The 22,581-nt window shown below is 39.7% G+C and overlaps 1 protein-coding gene across 1 annotated transcript; it reads right to left on the bottom strand.

The window, feature by feature from the left end:
* Positions 1-2,198: 2,198 nt before the first annotated feature.
* On the bottom strand, positions 2,199-7,934 carry LOC110005549 (uncharacterized). The gene is made up of 4 exons (XM_065961760.1): positions 7,439-7,934; positions 4,034-4,333; positions 3,632-3,665; positions 2,199-3,493 (listed from the first exon to the last, which is right to left on the bottom strand). Exons 1-4 carry the CDS (start codon positions 7,907-7,909, stop codon positions 3,456-3,458), a joined length of 843 nt encoding a protein of 280 aa, XP_065817832.1. The 5' UTR covers positions 7,910-7,934; the 3' UTR covers positions 2,199-3,455.
* Between the last annotated feature and the right edge of the window lie 14,647 nt (positions 7,935-22,581).

Genomic DNA, 22,581 nt, shown 5'->3' with positions numbered 1-22,581 from the left:
TTAAACTGCAGACTAGTTGACCACCTTGAGAGAACAGGTGTGCTGGTGGATGAGCAAAATGGATTCAGAAAAGCTAGAGCATGTATTGATCATGTATATGTAGTCACCTCAATAATACGTGCTAGAATGAAGGAAAAGACATCAACATTTGCTTGTTTCATTGATTTCAAGAAGGCGTTTGACTGGATAAATAGGGAACTTCTACACTATAGGTTGTTAAGTGCTGGTGTGAATGGGAAATTTTATCCTGCTGTGAAGTCTCTTTATCAAGCACCTGCGTCCAGGTTAATGAATACACAACTGGATGGTTTCCTCAACAATTTAGAGTGAAGCAAGGAGATGTTTTGCCTCCGACATTGTTCTCTATTTACATCAACGATTTAGCTCTTCAAATTAAAACCTCTAATGTGGGAGTTAAAGTGGATGATCAGATTGTTGGAATATTATTATATGCGGATGATGTAGTTCTACTGGCTGAACATGAAGATGACTTACAAATTATGCAGAATATTGTTGCAGAATGGTGCTTGAAATGGAGACTAGTGGCAAATGAAGACAAAACACAGGTAGTACATTTCAGGAAGAATCATTAGTAAGAAGTCCAGGTATTTTTAATTTAGGCACCACAGTGCTATCATATGCTGATCAATATAAATATCTTGGCTCGACATTGGATGAACACATGACTTTTAAAGAAGCTGTGTGTGTTTTGACTCAGTCAGCTGGTCGAGCTCTGGGATCTGTACTGAACAAAGTTAAACACTGTGGTAATCTGGGATTTCAGACTTATACACAACTCTATCATTCATGTTTGTGTCCAGTGTCTGACTTCCCTCCGGTGTCTGGGGGTTCCTGGAACATCTAATTTGCAATTCTGTACATCAGAGAGCTCTGAGGTCCTTCTTGGGAGTCCATAAATTAATGGCAGTCCTCGCTGTGAATGGAGATTTGGGATGGGAGCCTCCAAACATCAGACATAAATGTGAAATGCTTCGGCTTTGGAACAGACTTGTAAAGATGTCGGATCAGCGACTCACAACAAAAGAGTTTTATTTGGATACCTGCCATTGTCACCCATGGGCAAAGGAGATACAATCTGTATTCCATAAGAATAATATGTCCTTTATTTTTCTAAATAACTGAACTTGTGATATTCAGGAGATAAAGAATAATATGTTTCTAATGTACAAAGAGAAATGGTCTGTGGATATATGGTGCAAACCAAAACTAAGAACATACTGTCTCATAAAGGATTGCTACAGCGTAGAAGCTTATGCTAAGTTTAATTTAACTAAAAGACAAAGATCCCTCTGAGCTCAGCTACGTTCAGGAACATTGCCTTTAGCTTTAGAGACCGGCAGGTTTAATGACATTCCAGAGGAAGATCGAGTTTGTTTGTTGTGTGAGTTAGGAGAAACTGAAAACGAGATTCACTTTTTGTTTTACTGCCCGATGTACGCTGACATCAGGGATGTTCTTTTTAAAAGAATGTCTTCAAATTATGTTGATTTCTTTTGGTTAGACGATGATGAAAAACTTGATTTATGTTTTAAAAAAGGAATCTTTCTTATAGCAGATTTTATTTGTAAAGCCTGGGAAAAAAGACAGAACACATTCTTTACACATTCACATGCAACTTAATTCTTTGGTGTCTTATAAGCCCATGAGCTTTGGGCACTTTGTGTGCATGACACAAAAATAAATTAATCAATCAAAAAAAAAAAAAATCAATGTAGTAAAAGTCAGTAGAAGTGTGCCGTGGTGTGACTGCTCAAGCTTACCTCCTGAGGTTCACGGGGACCTTAAGAGAGACTCAGGTCTTTGTGGTGTGAATGACTTCAGTCAGAAAATGATTTGAAAAAGCTCATGAAAATTTATTTAAAAACTTCAAATAATATTCCAAATGCAAATACAAAACAGTAAAAGTTCAAATATAAAAATGTAAAAAGCAAAACACAAAGACCAAAGTCTAATCCCGAGAGTGTAGACACTTGAGGTTTTAAAAGATCTTGGTCTCAGAGACTAAGTCCCAAAATGGGGATTCAAAAGTCAGAGTGACGTGGAGTCCTTTAGAAAAGTAGAAAAGAACCCCGATCAGCTTTTCCAGCGTTTTTATAGCCAGACGGTCTCTTTTTTCAAGATTCTGTAAAACCTCAACAATGCAGATTCACAGAAACGTGATACAGCCACAGTTGATACCAAGTTCATATGTGGTTTTAATGTCAAAGCATACAAGGTAACACAGGTGATACTAAGTTCACAGTTATCCTGACCTCACAGGTGCATAGGCACCGCGGGTGTGTGTAGGATTGACAGGAAATATAAAAGCCAAAAAAACAAAAGTCGTAGCGACTATTTGACATATGAATGAAATTATAAAAAGATTAAATGTTAATAAAAGAAAAAGAACATATATGATAAAAACAAATTCAACAGCTTTTATATAGAAGGGGAGGAGCCAGCCGTCCCGTCCATGTAAACACGGCTCTGACAACAACACAGCCAGCAGGACTCGAGCTTCTCCCTCATTGTAGACAGTCAGGACTCACAGACACATTTACACAGGATAGAATGGAGAGAGAGAGAGAGAGAGAGAGAGAGAGAGAGAGAGAGCCTTTTCTTAGCTTAGTGCCACTTCAGCTACTGCAGCACGGATAAGCCCCTCCACTAGAGCGGGTCTACCTGCTGAACGTATCAGGAAGTTGGGTGTTATAAGCTGCTGCAACAAGTTAACACATTTCAGATGTGTGAAAAAAAGTACTTCAGACCAAACAGACTCAGTTAGAAGCTTCAGTAGCTAAGAGGTAAACACACAGTGACTAAAACATCTAATATAAGCTCATAAAGGCTCATTTTAAAACAATAAATGGATTATCTTTCATCGCAGGTTTAGTTGCAGCTAAATCAGCATTTGAGACTAACCAGCCTCAGAATAATAAAACTAAGAACACTAAAATACTCTTTACACTGTTTATGATTGAGACAAAGACCCCTTTAGTATTTTCTTAAAGAGTTTAAACATTTCCCTTCATAAAACAGCTGATTACTTGAACATATAAGTCTTGATTATTTATCCATCATTATGTATATTTTGTTTTTGTCAATGAGGTAGAAAAGAAAATGTTTATCTGAAAAAATAAATCTTTGTAAAGATTTGCTTTTAATTAAAAAAACTTTGAGATTAAAATCCTCTCGTCCTTTAATCACGACACACAAGAGATGCGTTGTTAAAAAAAAGTAACTAAGTAACTTTTACTTGAGTACATTTTTAAACTGGTACTTTTACTTGTACTTAAGTAAATTTTCATTAAAGTAACAGTACTTTTACTTGAGTAGAATATATAAGTAGTCTTTATATCTCTGCAAAAACCACTAAGATCAATTAAAAACAATTACAATTTGAAACACAGTGGCTCAAAATCAAATTCCTAAACTCTGGAACAGGAAGTGACTGGTCACACCTTAGACTCCACGTCTTCCGTTTGGTCTGCTCCTATTGGACAAAAACAGCTTTAGTCACAAACGACACAACAACAGAGACACAGCTCAGCACTGAGGAAACTGAAGTAATGGTGATAGTTCAGGGATTTTCAGAATAAAATGAATGTTAGTTTAGGATGGATAGACTTACCTAAAGCCTCTTTGAGTGGAATATTCTCCGGGCCCTGCAAAAAGTTTATTACATTTTTTATTCTGGTCATGACTCAGAGAGATATTTACACAGGATATACTTGATTTCTGTTATATTGATGTGTGGTATGTTTTCTCCCTTTAAGAAACTGCAGGAGCACAAACACAAAAACAACCTTTTTAAAATCTAATGAACCTAGAGACAAGCTGAGAGAAATCATTTGATTGTTCTTTCTTCACCTGGTGCTCTGCAACTCTTCTCTCCAGTTCAGTTTATTGCCATATTCAGTATAAAAACCACATTGGAAAACTTGTGCAAATACACAGGACAGTACGTTTAAAAAACGAACAATATAAATAAAAGAAGAAAAACAGAGACAGTAAGGCCACATGAGAAACATACCTGTTCCTCTGCTTCTCCTCGAGCGTCTGGTGGGGTTAATTCTTTAATCAGCTCCTCAGCTACATTGAAACACTCCCCCCAGTGTCCCTCCTGTATCTTGGTCTGGACTTTATTTTTCAACTGGTCTGTTGCTGATTTCCTCAGCACCTTCTTCAGGACTTTCCCCTCCTCCTCCAGAATCAGTTTGTCATAGACAAACTTTCTGTTGCAGCATTCACTTTTACAGCATTTACTTCGTATGAACAATTTAAACAGGAATCCCACACAGATGATCCCCAGGAGCAAGACGCCACCACGGTCCTGAAAAAGACACAAATATTATTAAGATATACAGATATATCTGAAAACGTTTTGTTGTAGTTCTCCTGTGATCTTGTAGTTCTCCTGTGATCTTGTAGTTCTCCTGTGATCTTGTAGTTCTCCTATGATCTTGTAGTTCTCTTGTGATCTTGTAGTTCTCCTGTGATCTTGTAGTTCTCCTGTGATCTTGTAGTTCTCCTGTGATCTTGTAGTTCTTCTGTGATCTTGTAGTTCTTCTGTGATCTTGTAGTTCTCCTGTGATCTTGTAGTTCTCCTGTGATCTTGTAGTTCTCCCGAGATCTTGTAGTTCTCCTGTGATCTTGTAGTTCTCCTGTGGTCTTGTAGTTCTCCTGTGATCTTGTAGTTCTCTTGTGATCTTGTAGTTCTCTTGTGATCTTGTAGTTCTCCTGTGATCTTGTAGTTCTCTTGTGATCTTGTAGTTCTCTTGTGATCTTGTAGTTCTCCTGTGATCTTGTAGTTCTCCTGTGATCTTGTAGTTCTTCTGTGATCTTGTAGTTCACTTGTGATCTTGTAGTTCTCCTGTGATCTTGTAGTTCTCTTGTGATCTTGTAGTTCTCCTGTGATCTTGTAGTTCTCCTGTGATCTTGCACTTCTCCTGTGATCTTGTAGTTCTCTTGTGATCTTGTACTTCTCCTGTGATCTTGTAGTTCTCCTGTGATCTTGTAGTTCTCCTGTGATCTTGTACTTCTCCTGTGGTCTTGTAGTTCTCTTGTGATCTTGTAGTTCTCCTGTGATCTTGTAGTTCTCCTGTGATCTGATCTTGTAATTCTCCTGTGATCTTGTAGTTCTCCTGTGATCTTGTAGTTCTCTTGTGATCTTGTAGTTGTCCTGTGATCTTGTAGTTCTCTTGTGATCTTGTAGTTCTCCTGTGATCTTGTAGTTCTCCTGTGATCTTGTACTTCTCCTGTGATCTTGTAGTTCTCTTGTGATCTTGTACTTCTCCTGTGATCTTGTAGTTCTCCCGAGATCTTGTAGTTCTCCTGTGATCTTGTAGTTCTCCTGTGGTCTTGTAGTTCTCCTGTGATCTTGTAGTTCTCCTGTGATCTTGTAGTTCTCCTGTGATCTGATCTTGTAGTTCTCCTGTGATCTTGTAGTTCTCCTGTGGTCTTGTAGTTCTCCTGTGATCTTGTAGTTCTCCTGTGATCTTGTAGTTCTCCTGTGATCTTGTAGTTCTCCTGTGATCTTGTAGTGCTCCTGTGATCTTGTAGTTCTCCTGTGATCTTGTACTTCTGCTGTGATCTTGTAGTTCTCTTGTGATCTTGTAGTTCTCATGTGATCTTGTAGTGCTCCTGTGATCTTGTAGTTCTCTTGTGATCTTGTAGTTCTCTTGTGATCTTGTAGTTCTCTTGTGATCTTGTAGTTCTCTTGTGATCTTGTAGTTCTTATGTGATCTTGTAGTGCTCCTGTGATCTTGTAGTTCTCTTGTGATCTTGTAGTTCTCCTGTGATGTGATCCCAACTGATCATTGCTGCACTCACGTTCCGGAAACAGATCCAGTGGGGGAGGTCATGCCATCCAACATATATTTTTAACATTTAGCTTTTTCTGTGTGTTTTGACCTTTCGTACACAAACTCTCCTTCAGTAAAACTCCTTCCAGGGTGAAGATGTTCAGAAACTCAGTTTAAGGTGTTTCTGTGTAGATGGGGGAAACAGAGTTTAGTTCTTGTGATGTCACGCTGTGTGCCGGTTTCTCCTCCGTGTGACGCTGTCACATTTGTTTACATGAGATTATAGTGCGATGGCAGACGTAACCAAACTAGCGCTGGTGCGAACGTTTCTAACTGGACTTTCTACACGCTCACACATACACACACAGTTACTCTCCCACTATGCTGACGAGCAGAGATGTCTGATTGGACCACAGAGGTCACTGCTGCTTCATACAACCAAGGCTGGATTAACACAGGGCCTAACGGGCCTAACGGGCCCAGGGGACCCAAGATCTCAGGGCCTAAGCCAGAACTTCTTTGTAAAGTCGCTGTTACTTTTAATGTTGTATAGTCGAAGGGCTCAGTAATTCATGTCAATAGCCGGGCCAAAAAAGTCCTAAAGGAACAGACTGAATATAAGCCTCTTCATCACGATGGGCCCCTCAACTATCAGGGGAGAAATACAAAAAGAAAGTGCAAAACAACAGCAATAGTATTGGTGGGCCATGTGTAAAAATATCATATCACAATTTTTTTTATGGCAGAATCACGATCACAAGACTAATTTTCAAGTTACTGACCAGCTCAACCACTTGTTTCCCAGTATAATGTTTTTACATGCACAGAAACTGTGCTGATAACAAGTCTATTTGAAAAATGTCTTTGTAAGGGGTCTGGAGGTCTCCCACCAGAAATGTCTTTCCCTCGATTTGATCAATATTCATGCACAATTTGAAGGTTTTCTGCACCACTTTAAAATGATGATTGAGTAATGTTTCCTCTTTTTGTGTTCATCAGGAACATTTTCACGCAGTGATGCATTCATTTGAGAACATGTAGACTTCAAGTTCTTGTGTTTCTGTATTTAGCAGAGTTCCTACAGCTGTAGCTTCATATCGGCTCTGCAGCCTTTAGTTCTGTTTGTAGGCGGTGTTGTTTTTATGACATCATTGGACTAACTTTAGCTTTGTTTATATATAATGAAACATAATCCAGAATGTGTTCATTCTGTGACACATGATCAAAGTAAGTAAGAGTTTAATTCATAGAGGGGGCGGGACATTGTTGATTCACAGACAATTACAGACAAGACAGACAGTCGCTTCTTTCTGGTTCCTTAAGGGTTCGTTGTGTCGCTATCAGAGATGTAAACATTAACTTTGCAAAATCTAAGGACAAGTCATCTGTTTCACACGCCGTGTCAGTTTGGAAAAGTATCAAGCTCCCTCAGGGTCGGCCTTTGTTCCCCTATTGTGATCATCTTTGTGTCATATTTATATCTCACATGTATATCCCCAGCTGCTCCCTCTCACCTCAATAAGATCCCCTCTGCTTCCACAACAATCACTGCATTGAATTCTTATATCAACTTTAAGTGTAATAATGATCAAGTAAACCAGAAGAAAACTCCCTGACCTGTTGTCCAAACTCACCCTGGAGTTGTTCTTCAGCTCTGAGATCATCGCCCTCTCATCCTTGGTGATGTTTTCTTTAGCTTTACAGGCTAACACAACCTGAGCATCAGAGCCATTGTTTCGACAGCACACATACCAGTCTCCTTCGATCAGCACGAACGCCACCCACAGCAGACCCACAAAGACAGCTTCCACCGCCTTAGGGGAGGCAAAGATCAGGAAGCAGCAGCACTTCTTGCTGCAGCGCTTCTGGCTGCAACAGAAGTCACAGGTGTACCTGAACACTTTTAGGAACTTTTTGTTGGTCCACAGAGTCAGGAAGAAGATGATAAAGAAAGGCAGGGCCATGTAGGAGTTGCAGTCCAACACCTGTGGTTTACAGGTGCAGGCGAAGTCTCTGTTGAGCAGGATGGTGTATGTGAACATGAGGATGATGGAGACACAGGTGCTGAGATGATCAGAGGCCAGTTTGTTCAGAATGTCCTTCATGTTTGACGCCCAGCTGAGATCTGAAGCTGCAGCTTCTACCAGCTGAAGATATACCAACCCCAACCGCAAAGGAATGAAGTTCTGTTTACGTCAATAGCAATAAAACCGGTTTAAACACGTTGGTGACACAGATAACATCTCTGTAGCAGTAAGAAGCCTTTCTTGGGCAGTTCTTTAATTCTCACCACAGGTCGACTCCCTCGTCATACTTTCTGGCCCCGTACAACAACTCTGAGCTCTGTACCACCTGAACACACACACACACACACACACACACACACACACACACACACACACACAATGCTCCTGCAGCACGTGGGAATACAAATCATATTAATGTTCGGAGCCTTGTCCCAAAATTGGACATAATTAAAATTTGGACACAGTCAACTGATACTGATATTCTTGTATTGTCTGAAACCTGGCTTCGTAAGTCAGTCTCAGACAAAGATATTTTTATTAAAGGTTACAATGTCTTTTGTTGTGATCAGCCCAGAAAAGGTGGTGGTGTTTCTATTTTTGACAAAAATAAGTTCCATGCTACCATCCTAACATCTGTGACCATCAGCAAGCAATTTGAACTTCTTGCCCTGAAACCTGAATTCTGTCAGGGCCAGTCTATCTCAGTTTTGGGTTGTTATAGACCTCCTTCAGCCTGTTTGGAAGCCTTGTCGTCCTTATCTAGCTATGTTGCTGGACTAGATTCCAGTGAGCAACTTTTGGTTGGGGATCTAAATTGTGATTGGCTGTCCACAGCCTCGGACAGCCTCAGATCTGTTTGTGACTCTCTAAACTTGTTTCAACTGATTAATAGTCCAACTCGTCCTAATGTTAAACAACCCACCAGATCAACCCTACTGGACTGAATTTTGACAAATGCCCCTCATAAGTATACTGATATAGAGGTTTTTGCAAATAATTTAAGTGATCATTGTGCCATTGCAACAGTTTGAAATGCCAAACTTCCCAAAACCAAGCCTCGGCTTCTTCTTAAAAGAGATATTAAACACTTTTACGAACAAGCTTTTATACATGATCTGGCTTGTTTTGATTGGACCAGAGTTTCTCTCTTTGACAATGTAGAGCTAGCCTGGAAGTATTTTTATGACGGATTTCTGTTTTTAATAGACAAACATGCCCCGTTTCGCAAATTCAGGGTTAAAGGGCGAAACAACCCCTGGTTTTCAACAGAAATTGGAAATCTACTTAAAGATAGGGATGTTGCCTGGGCCAGGGCAAGGAAATCCAAAACCCCAGTGGATTGGCTCCTCTTTCACCAGCTTTGTAATAAATGTACAACCCTAATTAAGAGGGCCAAATCAGAGTATTTCATCTCTGAAACCACAAAAAACCTTAATGACCCAAAGAAATTTTGGAAAGTCATAAAATCTTCTTCTGGCCATGTGCCAGTGATGTGCCAGCCCACTTAGTCAAAGAGTCTTGCATCCTGACTGACAAATCAGCCATGCTAAATTGTTTTAATGAAGATTTTATTTCAGCTAGCTTTTTATTTGACTCCTTGCACCCTGATTTGGTAAAATCCAACAAAAATCAGAATAATGCGTCACTGGCATCTGAGGTTGATAGTCAACTTACTGTTCACCCTTTTCAATTTATGCCAGTGTCTGCCACTGAGGTGCAGAGAGCATTACAGAAACTGGATTCCAGGAAATCAGCAGGTCCTGATAAACTTGAGCCGTTCTTCCTTAAGTTGGCTGCTGATTTTATTGCTGAGCCTATTTCATATATTTTTAACTTAAGACTGATCAGCAATGAAATCCCAAAGGTCTGGAAATCAGCATTTGTTCTTCCCCTGTTAAAAGGGGGTGAACCATCGCAAGTAAACAATTACAGACCAATTTCTAAACTTTGCATTTTGGATAAAGTATTTGAAAAAATCATTAGTGAACAACTGAAGTATTTTTTGGATGTCAATAATGTGTTATCTAAGTATCAGTCAGGTTTTAGAAAAAAACATAGCACTGTTACAGCTGCTCTTAAGGTTTTAACTGACATTATTGAAAGAATTGATTGTAAGCAATTTTTTGTAGCTCTCTGTATCGATTTATCAAAGGCCTTTGATACAGTTGATCATGGATTATTGATCAAAATCCTCCATCAAGTTGGTTTATCAAAGCAAGCAGCCTCTTGGTTTGGCAACTATCCGTCAAACAGAATGCAATGCGTGCAAATGGCAGGATCCACCTCTTCCTTTTTATAAATCTCAAAAGGGGTGCCCCAAGGTTCGATACTAGGACCTATTTTATTTTCCATTTATATCAATAACGTGTGAAAATTTGTCAAATGCCATGTATCACTTTTATGCTGATGACACTATCATCTATTGTTGCTCAGCATCTGTTGCACAAGCTTTTGAGTTTCTGCAGTCAGCTTTCAATGTTGTCCAGTCTCGTTTGAGGGAACTAAGGTTGGTCATAAACACCGATAAAACAAAGCTCATGTTGTTTTCACATTTAAGTGGAGAAACGACAAATGTCCCATTGATTTTAACTTCTCAAGGAAATGTAATCAAGCTTGTCAAAAGCTACAAGTACTTGGGATTTATTCTTGCCAATTTGGCCTCTAAACTTAAGGTGAAGTTGGGATTTTATTAAAGAAATAAATCCTGCTTTTCCCTCAGAGCAAGGAAACTTCTTGTTTCATCAACCTTTCTTCCTTTGTTGGATAATGGAGATGTACTGTACATGGCGCCTCAGCCAAATGTTTACAGTCATTGGACACCGTGTATCACTGTGCGTTGAGATTGTGACTGGTTGTAGATGCTTCACTCATCACTGTGACCTGTACACTAATTCAGATTGGACATCTTTGAAGGTGCGCAGGCATATACACTGGCTGAAGCTCATTTATAAAGCTCTTCTTGGTTTGGTGCCTTCTTATTTATGTTCATACCTTCAAAGAACCAGAAGCCACTGTTCCTTGCATTCCTTTGATGTCTTTAAACTGTCTGTGCCTCGTGTCCGCACGGAGCTCGGGAAAAGAGCGTTTAGTTTTGCTGTTCCCACAGCATAGAACTTTCTCCAAAATGAATTGAAAATGGCGAAGCTCATTTCGCTTGAAGCCTTTGGCTCAATCTTAAAAGATAAAATACGCGAGGCAATTGGACAGTGCCTGTGTTTCTGAATTGTAATCCGTGATCAAGATTCTGCACTTTATTTGTAAATCAATTTGCACGTTTGTTGTTGTTCTCTCCTAACTTAATGTTTGTAAACTGTCTCTTTATCATGTAATGCTTTTTATGATGTGTGCTGCTGCCTTCTTGGCCATGTCACCCTTGTGAAAGAGATCCTGATCTCAATGGGTTATTTACCCGGTTAAATAAATGTTAAATAAATTTTTTTTGATTTACGTCAACAGGCATCCCCGCCAGGCGGTGCAATAAATACAAGTTTTTATTGATCAATAAAACGTAAATGAAATGATGTAATGACACGTTCATCTACAAATCATCGTTTTTAAATGTATATACTTCAGTAAACTAAAAGTTGTTTTTAATACTTAGAAATAAACTTCATAAAACATCTGATCAGTTTTATTTAACATGATTTATTTAAACACCACAGAAAATGTTTTTTACATGCATCAAATATCCATCAAATGATTATCTGAGTAAATGATTAAAAATCTGTTGATCACTTTATATATTTAAAATAACTTGTTGTGTTAACCTCAGCAGATGATTCAGTGATGAATCAAATCAGAGCAGATTGAGAAACAGAATCACAGATCACTTTGTCAGATGAATTCTGGAGAAAGGCAGCAGGATTCCCCCTCTAGCTGCACCAGACTCATACCACCAAAGTAGTCCACTAGAGTCCACGATTGTAAATCTAGACTTTCCAAACTTTACTCAGGTGAAGTGAAAGATGCACCGTGACAATATATGTTTCATTCACGCCCAAATTAAAGGAAGAATGTGCGACTTTTTGATCCAGTAGATGTTGAGCACCAGCATGAAACCAAAACAAACTTCTTGTTAGGCCACGCCTCCTCCATCCTGAAGCCTCCGCTCTCCTCCAGAGACACACCTCCAACCTAACCTCCACTCGCGTTCACATGAAGGAGTTTAGCGCAAGCGGTGGACAGAATTCTCCTTGGCTCAAGCTAAAATCACCTGTGTCCTGCATTGTTGTGTTAGCATGCTAATGTTAGCGCTCTTTAGTTAGCTCGTAGCTTCATATTTCATGTAAATTTACACAGAATGAGCGTGATCTAAAAACTCTTACTAACACTGTTACATGTCCTGGACATGCAAAAAGGGGTGAATAACTTTACTATAGCTAACGGAAGCTCATCACCCATTAGTTAACTAGTCTCCTCTTTCCTAGAACTAAGTGAGAGCTCACTCCCTACCAGCTGCTAGTCTCCTCTTTCCTAGTGGAAGGAGCTATGTAAAATTACTCCTCTAACACCCTTTGCTTAACTCTCTCCCCTCTCTTCCTTCCCTCCCCTCTGCCCCCACGAACACTGGACGTTGAAACCTCCTCCCGTTTGCCACCAAGAACTCTGGACTAAAAACTCTGAAGCTAACTATTCAAACGTACACTCAGTTTACTGCACATATTGCACATACTGCACAAGTTACTTTTTCTTTAAATTTTATTTTATTTATTTTATTTACCATTTTGTACCTTTTGCACAAATTAGAATTTATTACTGTAAATATTATTTATCTTATTTTTACCTCATTTTATTTATCTATTTTTACCTTATCTTATTTTACCTTATTTTGGTTGTATTGCACCGCGGGACAGAGAGAAACGAAATTTCGATTCCACTGTATGTCTGGCATATAAATTGACAATAAAGTTGACTTTGACTTGACTTTGAGCTTCGGCAAAAGAAGTGAATATACACAGTTCATATCTAACAATTCTGTGCGAAAGGCAGTCATACATTTGTGAACACTATGACTGATAAGGGAGACCGCTCTTCTCTGCAAAAGGAGAAGAAAGAAGCTGAAAGTGGCGACATGAATGCTATCATGGCAGAACTCAGGTCTCACCGTGATGAGTTTAAGACGCTGAAATCACAGAGTGCCTCACTTAGATCACAAATGAATGAGGTACACGCGTCCCTCGAAAGAGTTTTGGACTCCAAAGTGGAAAGGCTGGAGCGACTTATTGCAGAATCCCGGGAGGAAATGAAAGCGGAGATGGATAGTAAAATAAGACAAATTCTACAGAATCTTGACTTAGATATCGGACAGCTTTCTGCGCGAATGGAAAGGACGGAGGCAAAACTAGATGAAGCAAAGCGCCCAGCCTTCAAATTCCAGTCCGTTGTTTTGATCATCATCATGGGACTTCCATTTGAGGAAGGGGAAATTCCTTTGGAGAGAGGGAGATCGTTACTATCTGACGGGCTTCGTTGTGAGCCTGTACCGGAGATTGTTAATGCTGAGCGGATGAGACCACGGGGACGCGCCAGGTGTGATTAAGGTGGAACGTCAAACCCAGCAGGATAAAGTGGCTGTGCTTCGCCGTAAGCAGAGTTTGAGGGATAAAGAGAGATTCAGTCACGTCTTTGTTCACTCTGCTAAGTCACAAGCAGAGAGGCTGATTAACCTGAACTTTCAAACTCTTCTCACTGAGCTCCCGTTTGGAAAGGAGTATCTTCTGACGGGCAGTGGGAGACTGACGAGGCGTGGTAATCTGGAACCAGTAAGCAGGGTCAGCAGCAGTGCAAAGAACCGAAGGATGGCGAGAGACAATCTGGAGACCTAATCGGTAACTGCCCAACCCACAAATGTTGACAATCTCACTTCAGTACACTGGAACATAAATGGCTGAACAGAGTGGAACTGTGAGCTCAGGAAAAGAATATTACTTGGCCATAACCCTGATGTGATTTCACTTAATGAAACACATTTAAAAGGAAATGACACTATTGATTTACAGACGTATACCTGGTATGGTCACAATAGAACAATGCATGAGAGGGCAGTTAAAGGATCTGGGGGAGTTGGTCTTTTAGTTAAAAATAAACAGTTTGAGTCCTATGAAATTGAAGTAAAGGACAAATCAATGGAAGGGATACTAGCACTTGAATTTAAAAATAGGTGTTCTGGGTATTGTTTTGTTATTTATACCTGTTATTTACCCCCAGAAGGATCAACAAGATCAATTGGCTCACATAATTGTTTTGGCCATTTAACGGCTCAAATGTTTAGTTTGTGTGATGTGGATGCTGTTTATATATGTGGGGATTTAAATAGTCGCATTGGTAATCTTGATGATTGTATAAGTGATGTGGATAACACTCCTTACAGACATAATCTAGACTGTACAGTTAATAGTTATGGGGAAATATTAGTTGAGTTTTTGAGAGATTCAAAGTGTTGTGTGCTTAGTGGTAGAATACCTTTAGGGAATGATCATTTCACCTCCATCTCAGTTAAAGGAAAAGCGGTGGTAGACTATATTATTGTCCCACATGAAGGCCTGGATAATTGTGTCACATTTTGTGTTTTCACCCCTAATGAGCTACTAGAGAGATTAAAGGACAACTTTTGTTTACTGGGTGACAGATGTAAAGTACCTGACCATTCTTTACTGATGCTAAAAATCCAAGTTACACCTTACTATGCCAAAGTAGATTCGCATTTACCAGGTAGGCGTGCAAGAAAAACACAAAGGCAACCCCCTGACTCATTTTTCTCATCGAGTCCTTCTGATAATATACTGTAGTGACCTTACTGAGCAACTATGGTGTATTAAAAAACAACCAACCGGACCTGGATAATTGGTATGATAAATTGTGTGGCAATGTCTGTACAGAATTAAATAAAGGTTTAAAGGGGAAACCTAATAGAAATAATGAATTTAGAAAATCTTCCAAACACTTCTGGAATCAGGAATTGCAGTTGCTGTGGGACAATTTAAGAACAGCAGAGAAAATCTTTCTAAGATGTATGAATAAAAACATGAAAGTTGGACTGAGGATGGAATTCAAGGAAGCACAAATTAAATTTGACAAGAGGTTACGCACAGTGAAACGCAAGTTTAATAGAGGCCTTTCATTGCACATTGATCACCTTCAAACCCACAATCCCCAACAGTTTTAGAATGAAATTAATAGATTAGGGCCAAGAAAGTCTAGTGGAATTCCCATGTAAATAAAGCTAGAGAGCGGGGAATGTGCTTCTGTTTTAGGAATTGTACTAGATAAATGGGAAAAAGATTTTGCTGATCTGTTCTCTAGGTGCAATGATTCATTTGACGATGCTTTCTTGAAGGAAACAATTAGCTTAAAAGAGGTAATGGAGTCTGAAATGTTATCTTGTAAATAATAGTAATAGGTTTTTGAATTAAAAATTTTCAGTAGAGGAGGTAAAAATTGTAATACATGAATGCAAATTGAAAAAAGCTACCGGAATTGATGAAATTTCAAACGAAGTGCTTAAGTCTCCAAAGCTGTTCAGTATATTATGAGTTATTTCAGTCCTGTTTTGATAATGGCATGATTCCTACTCAGTGGCACAAAACTATCATTAAACCAATCCCCAAATCTTCAAAAAATGATCCTAGGATAGCACTCAATTATAGGAGTATAAGTCTTATTAGTTGTATGTATAAATTGTATTCTTCGATTTTAAACTGCAGACTAGTTGACCACCTTGAGAGAACAGGTGTGCTGGTGGATGAGCAAAATGGATTCAGAAAAGCTAGAGCATGTATTGATCATGTATATGTAGTCACCTCAATAATACGTGCTAGAATGAAGGAAAAGACATCAACATTTGCTTGTTTCATTGATTTCAAGAAGGCGTTTGACTGGATAAATAGGGAACTTCTACACTATAGGTTGTTAAGTGCTGGTGTGAATGGGAAATTTTATCCTGCTGTGAAGTCTCTTTATCAAGCACCTGCGTCCAGGTTAATGAATACACAACTGGATGGTTTCCTCAACAATTTAGAGTGAAGCAAGGAGATGTTTTGCCTCCGACATTGTTCTCTATTTACATCAACGATTTAGCTCTTCAAATTAAAACCTCTAATGTGGGAGTTAAAGTGGATGATCAGATTGTTGGAATATTATTATATGCGGATGATGTAGTTCTACTGGCTGAACATGAAGATGACTTACAAATTATGCAGAATATTGTTGCAGAATGGTGCTTGAAATGGAGACTAGTGGCAAATGAAGACAAAACACAGGTAGTACATTTCAGGAAGAATCATTAGTAAGAAGTCCAGGTATTTTTAATTTAGGCACCACAGTGCTATCATATGCTGATCAATATAAATATCTTGGCTCGACATTGGATGAACACATGACTTTTAAAGAAGCTGTGTGTGTTTTGACTCAGTCAGCTGGTCGAGCTCTGGGATCTGTACTGAACAAAGTTAAACACTGTGGTAATCTGGGATTTCAGACTTATACACAACTCTATCATTCATGTTTGTGTCCAGTGTCTGACTTCCCTCCGGTGTCTGGGGGTTCCTGGAACATCTAATTTGCAATTCTGTACATCAGAGAGCTCTGAGGTCCTTCTTGGGAGTCCATAAATTAATGGCAGTCCTCGCTGTGAATGGAGATTTGGGATGGGAGCCTCCAAACATCAGACATAAATGTGAAATGCTTCGGCTTTGGAACAGACTTGTAAAGATGTCGGATCAGCGACTCACAACAAAAGAGTTTTATTTGGATACCTGCCATTGTCACCCATGGGCAAAGGAGATACAATCTGTATTCCATAAGAATAATATGTCCTTTATTTTTCTAAATAACTGAACTTGTGATATTCAGGAGATAAAGAATAATATGTTTCTAATGTACAAAGAGAAATGGTCTGTGGATATATGGTGCAAACCAAAACTAAGAACATACTGTCTCATAAAGGATTGCTACAGCGTAGAAGCTTATGCTAAGTTTAATTTAACTAAAAGACAAAGATCCCTCTGAGCTCAGCTACGTTCAGGAACATTGCCTTTAGCTTTAGAGACCGGCAGGTTTAATGACATTCCAGAGGAAGATCGAGTTTGTTTGTTGTGTGAGTTAGGAGAAACTGAAAACGAGATTCACTTTTTGTTTTACTGCCCGATGTACGCTGACATCAGGGATGTTCTTTTTAAAAGAATGTCTTCAAATTATGTTGATTTCTTTTGGTTAGACGATGATGAAAAACTTGATTTATGTTTTAAAAAAGGAATCTTTCTTATAGCAGATTTTATTTGTAAAGCCTGGGAAAAAAGACAGAACACATTCTTTACACATTCACATGCAACTTAATTCTTTGGTGTCTTATAAGCCCATGAGCTTTGGGCACTTTGTGTGCATGACACAAAAATAAATTAATCAATCAAAAAAAAAAAAAATCAATGTAGTAAAAGTCAGTAGAAGTGTGCCGTGGTGTGACTGCTCAAGCTTACCTCCTGAGGTTCACGGGGACCTTAAGAGAGACTCAGGTCTTTGTGGTGTGAATGACTTCAGTCAGAAAATGATTTGAAAAAGCTCACGAAAATTTATTTAAAAACTTCAAATAATATTCCAAATGCAAATACAAAACAGTAAAAGTTCAAATATAAAAATGTAAAAAGCAAAACACAAAGACCAAAGTCTAATCCCGAGAGTGTAGACACTTGAGGTTTTAAAAGATCTTGGTCTCAGAGACTAAGTCCCAAAATGGGGATTCAAAAGTCAGAGTGACGTGGAGTCCTTTAGAAAAGTAGAAAAGAACCCCGATCAGCTTTTCCAGCGTTTTTATAGCCAGACGGTCTCTTTTTTCAAGATTCTGTAAAACCTCAACAATGCAGATTCACAGAAACGTGATACAGCCACAGTTGATACCAAGTTCATATGTGGTTTTAATGTCAAAGCATACAAGGTAACACAGGTGATACTAAGTTCACAGTTATCCTGACCTCACAGGTGCATAGGCACCGCGGGTGTGTGTAGGATTGACAGGAAATATAAAAGCCAAAAAAACAAAAGTCGTAGCGACTATTTGACATATGAATGAAATTATAAAAAGATTAAATGTTAATAAAAGAAAAAGAACATATATGATAAAAACAAATTCAACAGCTTTTATATAGAAGGGGAGGAGCCAGCCGTCCCGTCCATGTAAACACGGCTCTGACAACAACACAGCCAGCAGGACTCGAGCTTCTCCCTCATTGTAGACAGTCAGGACTCACAGACACATTTACACAGGATAGAATGGAGAGAGAGAGAGAGAGAGAGAGAGAGAGAGAGAGAGAGCCTTTTCTTAGCTTAGTGCCACTTCAGCTACTGCAGCACGGATAAGCCCCTCCACTAGAGCGGGTCTACCTGCTGAACGTATCAGGAAGTTGGGTGTTATAAGCTGCTGCAACAAGTTAACACATTTCAGATGTGTGAAAAAAAGTACTTCAGACCAAACAGACTCAGTTAGAAGCTTCAGTAATCTCCTGTGATCTTGTAGTTCTCTTGTGATCTTGTAGTTCTCTTGTGATCTTGTAGTTCTCCTGTGATCTTGTAGTTCTCCTGTGATCTTGTAGTTCTTCTGTGATCTTGTAGTTCACTTGTGATCTTGTAGTTCTCCTGTGATCTTGTAGTTCTCTTGTGATCTTGTAGTTCTCCTGTGATCTTGTAGTTCTCCTGTGATCTTGCACTTCTCCTGTGATCTTGTAGTTCTCTTGTGATCTTGTACTTCTCCTGTGATCTTGTAGTTCTCCTGTGATCTTGTAGTTCTCCTGTGATCTTGTACTTCTCCTGTGGTCTTGTAGTTCTCTTGTGATCTTGTAGTTCTCCTGTGATCTTGTAGTTCTCCTGTGATCTGATCTTGTAATTCTCCTGTGATCTTGTAGTTCTCCTGTGATCTTGTAGTTCTCTTGTGATCTTGTAGTTGTCCTGTGATCTTGTAGTTCTCTTGTGATCTTGTAGTTCTCCTGTGATCTTGTAGTTCTCCTGTGATCTTGTACTTCTCCTGTGATCTTGTAGTTCTCTTGTGATCTTGTACTTCTCTTGTGATCTTGTAGTTCTCCCGAGATCTTGTAGTTCTCCTGTGATCTTGTAGTTCTCCTGTGGTCTTGTAGTTCTCCTGTGATCTTGTAGTTCTCCTGTGATCTGATCTTGTAGTTCTCCTGTGATCTTGTAGTTCTCCTGTGGTCTTGTAGTTCTCCTGTGATCTTGTAGTTCTCCTGTGATCTTGTAGTTCTCCTGTGATCTTGTAGTGCTCCTGTGATCTTGTAGTTCTCCTGTGATCTTGTACTTCTGCTGTGATCTTGTAGTTCTCTTGTGATCTTGTAGTTCTCATGTGATCTTGTAGTGCTCCTGTGATCTTGTAGTTCTCTTGTGATCTTGTAGTTCTCTTGTGATCTTGTAGTTCTCTTGTGATCTTGTAGTTCTCTTGTGATCTTGTAGTTCTTATGTGATCTTGTAGTGCTCCTGTGATCTTGTAGTTCTCTTGTGATCTTGTAGTTCTCCTGTGATGTGATCCCAACTGATCATTGCTGCACTCACGTTCCGGAAACAGATCCAGTGGGGGAGGTCATGCCATCCAACATATATTTTTAACATTTAGCTTTTTCTGTGTGTTTTGACCTTTCGTACACAAACTCTCCTTCAGTAAAACTCCTTCCAGGGTGAAGATGTTCAGAAACTCAGTTTAAGGTGTTTCTGTGTAGATGGGGGAAACAGAGTTTAGTTCTTGTGATGTCACGCTGTGTGCCGGTTTCTCCTCCGTGTGACGCTGTCACATTTGTTTACATGAGATTATAGTGCGATGGCAGACGTAACCAAACTAGCGCTGGTGCGAACGTTTCTAACTGGACTTTCTACACGCTCACACATACACACACAGTTACTCTCCCACTATGCTGACGAGCAGAGATGTCTGATTGGACCACAGAGGTCACTGCTGCTTCATACAACCAAGGCTGGATTAACACAGGGCCTAACGGGCCTAACGGGCCCAGGGGACCCAAGATCTCAGGGCCTAAGCCAGAACTTCTTTGTAAAGTCGCTGTTACTTTTAATGTTGTATAGTCGAAGGGCTCAGTAATTCATGTCAATAGCCGGGCCAAAAAAGTCCTAAAGGAACAGACTGAATATAAGCCTCTTCATCACGATGGGCCCCTCAACTATCAGGGGAGAAATACAAAAAGAAAGTGCAAAACAACAGCAATAGTATTGGTGGGCCATGTGTAAAAATATCATATCACAATTTTTTTTATGGCAGAATCACGATCACAAGACTAATTTTCAAGTTACTGACCAGCTCAACCACTTGTTTCCCAGTATAATGTTTTTACATGCACAGAAACTGTGCTGATAACAAGTCTATTTGAAAAATGTCTTTGTAAGGGGTCTGGAGGTCTCCCACCAGAAATGTCTTTCCCTCGATTTGATCAATATTCATGCACAATTTGAAGGTTTTCTGCACCACTTTAAAATGATGATTGAGTAATGTTTCCTCTTTTTGTGTTCATCAGGAACATTTTCACGCAGTGATGCATTCATTTGAGAACATGTAGACTTCAAGTTCTTGTGTTTCTGTATTTAGCAGAGTTCCTACAGCTGTAGCTTCATATCGGCTCTGCAGCCTTTAGTTCTGTTTGTAGGCGGTGTTGTTTTTATGACATCATTGGACTAACTTTAGCTTTGTTTATATATAATGAAACATAATCCAGAATGTGTTCATTCTGTGACACATGATCAAAGTAAGTAAGAGTTTAATTCATAGAGGGGGCGGGACATTGTTGATTCACAGACAATTACAGACAAGACAGACAGTCGCTTCTTTCTGGTTCCTTAAGGGTTCGTTGTGTCGCTATCAGAGATGTAAACATTAACTTTGCAAAATCTAAGGACAAGTCATCTGTTTCACACGCCGTGTCAGTTTGGAAAAGTATCAAGCTCCCTCAGGGTCGGCCTTTGTTCCCCTATTGTGATCATCTTTGTGTCATATTTATATCTCACATGTATATCCCCAGCTGCTCCCTCTCACCTCAATAAGATCCCCTCTGCTTCCACAACAATCACTGCATTGAATTCTTATATCAACTTTAAGTGTAATAATGATCAAGTAAACCAGAAGAAAACTCCCTGACCTGTTGTCCAAACTCACCCTGGAGTTGTTCTTCAGCTCTGAGATCATCGCCCTCTCATCCTTGGTGATGTTTTCTTTAGCTTTACAGGCTAACACAACCTGAGCATCAGAGCCATTGTTTCGACAGCACACATACCAGTCTCCTTCGATCAGCACGAACGCCACCCACAGCAGACCCACAAAGACAGCTTCCACCGCCTTAGGGGAGGCAAAGATCAGGAAGCAGCAGCACTTCTTGCTGCAGCGCTTCTGGCTGCAACAGAAGTCACAGGTGTACCTGAACACTTTTAGGAACTTTTTGTTGGTCCACAGAGTCAGGAAGAAGATGATAAAGAAAGGCAGGGCCATGTAGGAGTTGCAGTCCAACACCTGTGGTTTACAGGTGCAGGCGAAGTCTCTGTTGAGCAGGATGGTGTATGTGAACATGAGGATGATGGAGACACAGGTGCTGAGATGATCAGAGGCCAGTTTGTTCAGAATGTCCTTCATGTTTGACGCCCAGCTGAGATCTGAAGCTGCAGCTTCTACCAGCTGAAGATATACCAACCCCAACCGCAAAGGAATGAAGTTCTGTTTACGTCAACAGCAATAAAACCGGTTTAAACACGTTGGTGACACAGATAACATCTCTGTAGCAGTAAGAAGCCTTTCTTGGGCAGTTCTTTAATTCTCACCACAGGTCGACTCCCTCGTCATACTTTCTGGCCCCGTACAACAACTCTGAGCTCTGTACCACCTGAACACACACACACACACACACACACACACACACACACACACACACACACACACACACACACACACACACACACACACACACACACACACACACACACACACACACACACACAATGCTCCTGCAGCATGCGGGAATACAAATCATATTAATGTTCGGAGCCTTGTCCCAAAATTGGACATAATTAAAATTTGGACACAGTCAACTGATACTGATATTCTTGTATTGTCTGAAACCTGGCTTCGTAAGTCAGTCTCAGACAAAGATATTTTTATTAAAGGTTACAATGTCTTTTGTTGTGATCAGCCCAGAAAAGGTGGTGGCGTTTCTATTTTTGACAAAAATAAGTTCCATGCTACCATCCTAACATCTGTGACCATCAGCAAGCAATTTGAACTTCTTGCCCTGAAACCTGAATTCTGTCAGGGCCAGTCTATCTCAGTTTTGGGTTGTTATAGACCTCCTTCAGCCTGTTTGGAAGCCTTGTCGTCCTTATCTAGCTATGTTGCTGGACTAGATTCCAGTGAGCAACTTTTGGTTGGGGATCTAAATTGTGATTGGCTGTCCACAGCCTCGGACAGCCTCAGATCTGTTTGTGACTCTCTAAACTTGTTTCAACTGATTAATAGTCCAACTCGTCCTAATGTTAAACAACCCACCAGATCAACCCTACTGGACTGAATTTTGACAAATGCCCCTCATAAGTATACTGATATAGAGGTTTTTGCAAATAATTTAAGTGATCATTGTGCCATTGCAACAGTTTGAAATGCCAAACTTCCCAAAACCAAGCCTCGGCTTCTTCTTAAAAGAGATATTAAACACTTTTACGAACAAGCTTTTATACATGATCTGGCTTGTTTTGATTGGACCAGAGTT

This window comes from Labrus bergylta, chromosome 12 (genome assembly GCF_963930695.1).
Source record: "Labrus bergylta chromosome 12, fLabBer1.1, whole genome shotgun sequence".
Lineage (NCBI taxonomy): Eukaryota > Metazoa > Chordata > Actinopteri > Labriformes > Labridae > Labrus > Labrus bergylta.
This window is presented reverse-complemented; position numbering and strand designations above follow the sequence as displayed.